Consider the following 8,538-nt stretch of genomic DNA (forward strand, 5'->3'; position numbering starts at 1 on the left):
CACATTCCCCATCCCAGGAATTTGGCAGAACCCCATGCAAGCCATCGGGTGGAGCACTTGGCTCCTTGTACAGCCTGTGGGCACCTCTCCTCTAGGGGAGGCAGAGCAGTTAGGCTGAGGGCTCGGAGATGGTCCAGGCAGCCTACTCGTCAGTCCAGGAGGGTGGCTGACGTCAGCTCTGAAGGATAATTGCTTTTTCTTGGCTGGCTAACAAAAGGAAAGTTACTATGACAGAGGACTTTCTGGGAGCCCTGGTGAGCATGGAGAGGGGATCAGAGCAAAGCAAGGCCCTCACCCAGCTCTGGTGGCTAAGTGCAGGGGTAATGCCTTTCCCAACCTGTTCTGCAGGTTGTAGAAACAGGGGAAATTTTTCTTTCAAAAAACAAGAGGCAGAAAGAAATTTAGCTCTTTAGGTGAGCAGAGGTTAGAGTCCAGACTGACTAGAGGTGGAGTTCCCTTCCCTGGATGCCAGTACTTCTCAGAGGACCCGGAGACAGTGTTCCATCTCAGGCCTGCCGCATCTTATTGAAAATAAGGACAAGAACTTCAATACACAGCTTTCCTCCAAAAGGCCCATCGTGAGGCCTGAGTGCCTCTGCCCAAGGTGATAATCGTTTCTAGGGCACACCCCCTGTAGAAAGGAAAAAGTAGAAGGCCCAAGGAGGCTGTAGCTCCGTGGGAATCATGATGAGAAATGCTTAGATGTACCCCAGTAAAGCAGCTCTTTTAACCAGCATGCCTAAGAAATCAGGGCACTCTTGATTGTTGAACTTTCTGGTTATCCAAGGACTGTCCGGTCCTGTGTTAGATGTAAGGAACTCTTCTCTCTCACCTCTGCAGCCATTTATGGTAGACAAATGTAGGTTGATGCATATTTTTGGAAGTAAAACACTTTGACCAACAATTACACATCTTCCATCTTAAAATTAGGCCATCATTTTCATTTGACAGAGGACATATAAAAGAGCGAAACTAAACGTGTTTCCAGGAACTGAGCTGAGCAGAACCAAAAGGAAATGTTACAGATGTTTTCTAAGTTCATGTGAGTAGAAAGCTCGAAGCTTAAAAGTCTCCTGGGTGGAAGGCAGAGGTTGCAGTGAGCCAGGACCGTGCCATTGCACTCCAGCTTGGGCGACAAGAGCGAAACTCCATCTCAAAAAAAAAAAAAAAAAAGAGAGAGAGAGATCTCCTGGGTGAACTGTCCCTGCTAAAGCTGAGTGATGGGTGCAGGGGGGTTCAGTGCACTGTGTTCTGCACTTTTGTGTGTTTGACATTCTCCAAGATACATTGTTTTAATTCCAGGGAAAACAGTATCTGTTTTGTAAAAGTAAAATAGAAATCTAAAAAGCCAGAAATATTTCTGAAAGATTTGAGGCAGTTATTGTTAGATAGAGATAATAATATGTCAGGAAGCTGCCTCTTAATCTCTCAGCTAACAAGGCAGGAAATTTGTACCTAGGTTAAGAAGTCATCCTGCCCTTCAGCTCTTGTACATTGAATCATTCCATTACCCAACACCCAACATAGAGCCAATTTTTTTTTTCAAATACATCCTCCAGGAACACATTTCTTTGTATATACACAACATAAGAATAGCTGAACAGCATATGAGATCTGCAAACATTTATTGCATCTTGATTATATGCCAGACACTGATGATAGAAGCCATTGACTTTAAAGAGCTGACATCCTAGGGAGGGAGACAGACCTGCTCAGTGTGATTACTAAAACAATGGAACTCTAATTAAGGCACACAGCCAGCCTGGAGAGAGAGCAGTGTGTTTTCTGGCTTCTTTTTAGATAGGGGAAGTATCTGTACGGTCTCCTGGTGGGGGATGAGTGGGAGGGTGGCTGGGAGTGGCTTTGCAGACAGAGTGGGCGGCTGCTGAGGGAAGGGCCCAGAGGCAGTGGCTGAGCCCGCACCATACCTGGTTTGCTGATCCTGGACCTAGTCAACTGTGCCAGGAACTAAAGTTGAAGAGTCTGGGCAGGAAAGACTTTGTGGATCGGGCTAAGGAATTTGAACTTTATCTTGGGACACATCATTAGTGATTCTAAGCAGGAGAGCAGTGTGTTCGGAATTACTCCGAATTCTGATTTTAAATAGTGGCTTGACCTCATTTGTTTTTCTCTTCCTGTCCTCAAGCTTATTTGTCAGTTATGATATTTTTTAGTTACAAGTAACAGAAAACTCAACTCAATGACTTATACCCAACATGGATGAACCTTGAAGACATTGTGCTAAGTGAAATAAGCCAGTTATAAAAGGACAAATACCGTATGATTCCACTTACATGTGGTATCTACCGGAGTCAAATTCATGGAGACAGAAAGTAGAATGGGGGTTGTCAGGGGCTGGGAGAGGGGGAGTAGGGTTGGTGTTTAGTGGGTACAGTTTCAGCTTTACAAGATAAAGAGTTCTGGAGATGATGGATGGTGGTGATAGTTGTACCACAGTGTGAATGTATTTAGCAACACCGAGCTGTATACTTAAAATCAAAAATATCCTCAAAATGGCTTAAACCAAATGGAAAATATTTCATAAGAAATACATAGAGAAGCTTTGGGACTGGTTAATTCAGGGTTCAGCAATTTCAAAAAGGAGCCAGGTGGCTCTGCCTTCTCACTCTGCATCGGCCACTTCAGCCCCTTGCAAGACAACTGCCCCAGTCCGAAATTACCTTGCAAAGCAACATCCAAGAAAAGAGACCATCCCTCTCTAGCGAAGTCCATTTTCAATTGCGTATAACAGAATACCTGAAGAGGAATTTATTATAGTTTTGGAGGCTGAAAAGTCCAAGGTCAAAGGGCTGGATCTAGTGAGGGCCTTCTTGCAGGTAGGGACTTTCTGTGGAGTGCTGCAGTGGCACAGGGTAGCACATGGCATCACGCAGTGGCAGGGCTGCACGTGCCAGCTCAGGACTCTGTTCCTCTTGTTGTAAAACCACTAGAACTCATTATCCTATTAGTCCATGAATAGATTAATCCTTTCATGAGGGCAGAGCCCTCACACTCTAGTCACCTCTTCATAGCCCCATCTCTCAGTAATAGGGATTAAGTTTCAACATGAGTTTCAGAGGAGACAAATACCTAACCCATAGCACTCCCTGTGTCTCTTTAAGAACAACAAAAGCTTCCAAAATCAGAGTCTTCAGCATCTTGGCATGAATGTCTAGCAGCCATTCCACATGCAGCCTGACCGGAGCCCCACTCCTGATTCCTTTTGCAGCTCTTCCCACCATCTCCTCACTGCCAGGCAATGGTGGCTGCTGTTTCTCCAGACTCTTCCTTTCCTCAGGCTTAATACCTTGGAGTCGCCTTGGCCCGTGTCACACCCCACATCCATCGGCAGATTCTTTTCGTTCTGCCTTCCACATGTGCCCAGTCTCCGGCTACTTCTCACCACTGTGACTCAGCCCAAGCCACCACCATCTCCCACCTGGATTATTGTCATCGCTTCCTACCGGGTCTCCCTATTTCTGCCCTTGGTCACATATCCACTCAGTGAGCAAGTATTTACCATGTACCTCACATGTGACAGGCATCGCTCTGGGTACTGGCAGCTCTACAGTGAATAAAACAAAACCCCTGCCCTCCCAGAGCCTTCATTCTGTTCTCAAAACAGCAGTCAGATCATGTCCCTCCTTTGACCAGCATCCTCTCATTCTTCCATCTCACTCAGAATAAAAGCCAGATTCCTTAGGAGGCCTGCATGATGGTGCCTCCTTGTTCCTTGAGTAAGTTGAGCGCACGCCCATCTCAGGGCTTTCACATTTGTTTTTCCTGCTCCCTAGAATCCTGTCCCCCATCCCCCCGCCCACCCCCCCATGTAGCCTCAGTCCTTCCTCTTTCATTTTCTTCAAGTCTCTTGATTTGGAATTTGACAGAAAGATGGGAATGAGTTGCCCTGAACAACTGGCGGTAGAGTGGCCATTTACAGAGAGGGAGCTTCCTGCGGGAGGGAGCTTGGGGGGCAGGATACCAGGAGTTGGGTTTTTTACCTGCTACACTTTCCGTGCAATGTAGACATTCAGTTGGGTCGTGCAGCACCTGTGGACGAATCTGAGGCTCAAGGAGAGCGCTGAGTGACAGATTTAGGGGTTGCCAGTGTATACACAGGTTTATGCTAAGTGTCACAGGAAGTGCGTGCACAGAAGAGCTGCATATTGCAGTGATTTCAGTTAGGGATACAAGGAGGAACCAGCAAAGAGACCGAGGAAGGGCAGCCAGCGAGCTAGAGGAGAATCAGGAGATGCACTTCTCCAAAGCCCAGTGCAGGGACGTTGAGAGAGGGAGGGAGGAAGGGAGAGAGGGAGGGAGGGAGAGAGGGAGGGAGGGAGTGCCTGCAGCAGGTGCTGCTGATAACTCTCCCCGCCCAGCCTCAGCTATCTCACTCCCAGATACAGACAGCCGGGCTCTTTGAGGAATGCGTCCAATATGCAGGGGTAATGGACCTTTAGTACCAACTTCAACTAGTTCATGTTCCTTGAATGTTGAGACATCATAAAAAATATAATTTGGTCTCTGTTCCTGGTTCCTGACATAGAGCTCCTAAAACCCTTGTAATTTCCTGAGCTGTAGGGGTTCAAGGGGCATCTTTTGTTCTAAGCTGGTGACTCTTGGTGGGCTCCTGGGTGGGGACCTGTCACCAGAAAGATGAAGCCATAAGGAGAGGGTTGAACCTTCAGCCCCCCACCCACTCCATCCTCCAGGGAGGGAAGGGGGCTGGAAATGGAGTTAGTAATTGATCATACCTACACAATGAAACTCCATAAAAATCCCTAAAAGATGGAGTTCAGAGAACTTTCCATTTTGGCAAACACATCCACTTGCTGGGAGCATGGTGCACCCCAATGCGGTGGGGACAAACACTCCTGTGCTCAGGACCCTCCCAGACCTCACCCTGTGTGCCTCTTCACCTGGCTGTTCACTTGTATCTTTTATCATATCCTGTAATAAACCGGTAAATGTAAGTAAATGTTTCCCTGAGCTCTGTGAGCCATTATGACAAATTATCAAATCTGAGGAGGGGCTTGTAGGAACCCTCCATTTGTAGGCCAAGTCGGACAGCAGTTGTAGGCAACCTGCAGCCCCTCTGCTTGCAATTGGTGTCTGAAGTTGGGGGCAGTCTCTGGACTGAGCTTGGAACTGGGGGGCCTTGTGCTCATCAGAGTAGGCAGGGTCCAAATTGAGTTAAATTGTAGAACACCCAGTTGGTGTCAACAGAGAACTGGACAGTTGCTTGGTGTGGAAAACCTACACTTGTCTTCACAAACCACACTTCATGAGCCAGGGCCATTCCAACAAACCTGCTTCTTTGACACCAACTAATGAGGAAAACACTTTTTCCTGTTAATCCTTGTATACTTCCAACACTTCTGACAGTAGCCACAAGTGTACCTTCGCTACTGGGGCTGAGTGGAGATCCCATTTTTCTCCCCACTCTTCTCTCTTTAAAACTTCTGGGAAACCATCCATCATTTGGCCTCATCTGGAGCATAGGCAGCTCAGACAGTAAGTCCACCTCTTCTCGTTCACCTGTAGCACCTAAGGTAGTGCTTGGTGCTGCCAGTAGGATAGTGAATACGCAGCCTCCGACACACGGGTGTGCACATTTGCTGTTGCCTATGAGTGTGTGTGTCACATACCTTGAGCTTGAGTTAAAAATCAGGGAAAGAGACTTCTCTCCACTTAGCAGTTTCTATATTTTAATGCAGCCTGAATTCAAAGTAATAATGTTCCAAACTTATTAAACTGAGATTTTATGTGGGAGAGAATTTGGTCTCTGGGTGGGAGAGGGTATAAGGCTGAGGGAAGCACATGCCGACTTTTGAGAATTACTAAAGTGAACGCTCCTTTTTTTACTTCGATTTTTCTGCAGGGGTCGGCACCAGAAATTATTATAGAAAGATCGGCTACAGATTACAAGGCCCGTACATGGTGAAGATGCTGAAATAATGGCCACACCAGTCCACCTTTCTGCAGTATCCTCCCTGGCAGAACACGGGGAATCAGGATTTCTTAAATACTCAACAGAGAGGCTGAGCAGAGCAAATGGGGGGCTTCACCCTCATCCCGCAGCTGCAGAGACTGGAAACTGCCTTCAAGGCCACGGCTGGTCATCTGCTGACCACACCCCAGATTCGCCCTCTCCTGCGTGCACCCAAAAAAATCACTTGCGTTTTTGAGGCTTAAATCATCTATCCAGTTTCTACATTTTGCATGAGGCCTGCAGGTGGCCTATTTTGACTCAGACGGTGACAAAAGCAAATTAACTCATTTGGACACCATAACTCATGCAATAAAACTGATTGTCATTCGAGGAGCAAACTTAGGAGTAGTTTATTTATATACCCTAGGGACAGAAAGTCAGGTTGAAACAGGAAAACCGCCAGACTCTGATCTCAGGCCTTTAACGATATACGCATTGGAGCGCAAGTTAGGAAAATGAGCTTTTGTTTTCATGGAAATCATTCTGATTACAGTGCCGATGTTTAGAAATAGCAGTGTGACTGGGAAAGAGGAATTGCAGTTGTGGGGGTGTGAGCCTGGCAGCAGCCGGCCACCAGCCTCTCCCAGGCGGGAGTCCACCATCCGAGACAGCGATGACAAAGAGCTTCATTTCACGTTCGTTGTTGTCTCTACTTCCCACCCTCTTGGCAACTACAGAGCAGTGTGGGCAGCCACAAGTGGGGTCCCCAGAGAGTGTTTGGCTTTCCTGTTTGTCTATCCTGAGCGGCTGGAGTCTGAGGTTGTGTGCCCCTAAATCAAGAATTGCTTCCACAGAAGCCATTACTTGCAAATTTTTTTTTTTTTTTTTTTTTTTGAGAAAGTCTCGCTCTGTCACCCAGGCTGGAGTGCAGTGGCGCAATCTCACTGCATCCTCCGCCTCCCGGGTTCAAGCGATTCTCCCGCCTCAGCCTCCTGAGTAGCTGGGATTACAGGCACCCGCCACTGCTAATTTTTGTATTTTTAGTAGAGATGGGGTTTCACCATATTGGTCAGGCTGCTCTCGAACTCCTGACCTCAGGTGATCCACCTCGGCCTCCCTAAATGCTGGGATTACAGGCATGAGCCACCGCACCCAGCCTTTAATTTTTTAAGGTGGATTTTGGTTGTTATAAATGGAGAAAGGTAAGAGTTCAAGTTGAACCCGTGTGTGAAAGCAAAACAAGGGAAAACAGGATTGGCTTCTTCAAAGGCTCCTCTTGTAGAACTGCCTCTTTGAAATTTCGAGGTAGTCTACTTTGGAGACTCTGCCTGGAGAGGGTCAGTTCCTAAGTTAAAAGCATCGCTTAACCTTGGCTCCTGTGGCATTTTACAAAGGTTTAAAGGAATTGATTCCTCTGAAAGGGCTTGAAAATAAAACGTCTTTAACATACAAAGAAGAGTCATGTGGTTTTTTTCTCTCCCTGTAAATGTAGTGACATTTGCCACAAATATGCAGGTTTCAGTTTCCAACCTATGTTACTGTTCATTTCCTCCTGGGTGATGTTTGCCATTTCATTAAACTGCTATGAGGCAAATGGCAGTGGCTTTGTTATGGGCTCGCTGTGGAACTACCACGGCTTTCCATGAGTGTCGTTTAGGGACTTAGCTACTTCTCAATTATGCTTTTTTACCCTATAAAAATAAAACAATAAAGCATACTCCCGCTGGCTGTCAGAGCTGTGATGCTGGAAACAGAACCAGCCACGCAGCCCTGGAGCGCAAAGTCTCTGGGCCTCGACCTTCTCATCTGTCCTAGGTGCCCAAATGGGTCCACACACATAACGTACAAGAAGGGCTTTTGTGAAATGGTAAAAAGACCTGCACGTGGAAAGTTCACTTCAAAAGATGACAATTTAGGGAATTTGAAACAAAATGACAGGAACTTGCACCTTTCTGATGGCTGTCAGCTATTATTGAATCCTGGTTTTATCTCAGGATTCACGAGAATCCCTCTTTCTAGCTCATCCCTGACCTTCCTTGCCGTATCTTGTGGCCTGTGCGAAACGGCAGCAGTTGGGGAGCTTCCCCCGGGTGTCAGAGCTCTCGTCTCCCTCTGCCACCAGAAGCTTCCACTTCTCTTGTGACTGCCAGGGCTTGTTCTGGTACGGATGGTGCTTGGCGCCTCCACTGTCCGGCTGGTCTGTCTGCTCCGAGGCCTGTGGGGCCACCTCATAAGAAAGCTCAGTTGGGCATGATCCTGCTGGCCTCAGTGTGAAGCCATCACAGCTGCAGCCTGATCCCATCTGAATGGCAGGACTCCTTAGCAACCACCTCCAATCCAGAAAGCTCTGCTTTTAGCTCAACTTCTGGCACATCACCTGAAGTTTTTTTTTTTTTCTTTTTTTAATTCAAGTCATATCAAAAACAGACTGAAATAAATTTGAAAATAAAATGAGATTTTTAAAATACATTATCACCAAATGAAAGGGCCTGGTAGAACTCATTGTTCTTCCCATTTGGGAACAAGCAAACCCGTTTTCCATTTTCCATCTCTGCAGACCCTAAAGTGCTGCAAAGACAACTCAAAAACAACGCCTGTTCTCCTAA

The 8,538-nt window shown here is 46.8% G+C and overlaps 1 protein-coding gene across 1 annotated transcript in view; it reads left to right on the forward strand.

Moving 5' to 3' along the window:
• The window catches only part of ELP3 (elongator acetyltransferase complex subunit 3), a 99,739-nt gene extending 92,354 nt beyond the window's left edge, over positions 1 to 7,385 (forward strand). Inside the window, exon 15 of the mRNA XM_032143507.2 lies at positions 5,882 to 7,385. Coding sequence (XP_031999398.1) covers positions 5,882 to 5,958 — 77 coding nt within the window. The 3' untranslated portion in view covers positions 5,959 to 7,385. The remainder of the gene's footprint in view (positions 1 to 5,881) is intronic.
• The last annotated feature ends 1,153 nt before the right edge of the window (positions 7,386 to 8,538 follow it).

This window comes from Hylobates moloch, unplaced genomic scaffold (assembly GCF_009828535.3).
Source record: "Hylobates moloch isolate HMO894 unplaced genomic scaffold, HMol_V3 SCAFFOLD_22, whole genome shotgun sequence".
Taxonomy (NCBI): domain Eukaryota; kingdom Metazoa; phylum Chordata; class Mammalia; order Primates; family Hylobatidae; genus Hylobates; species Hylobates moloch.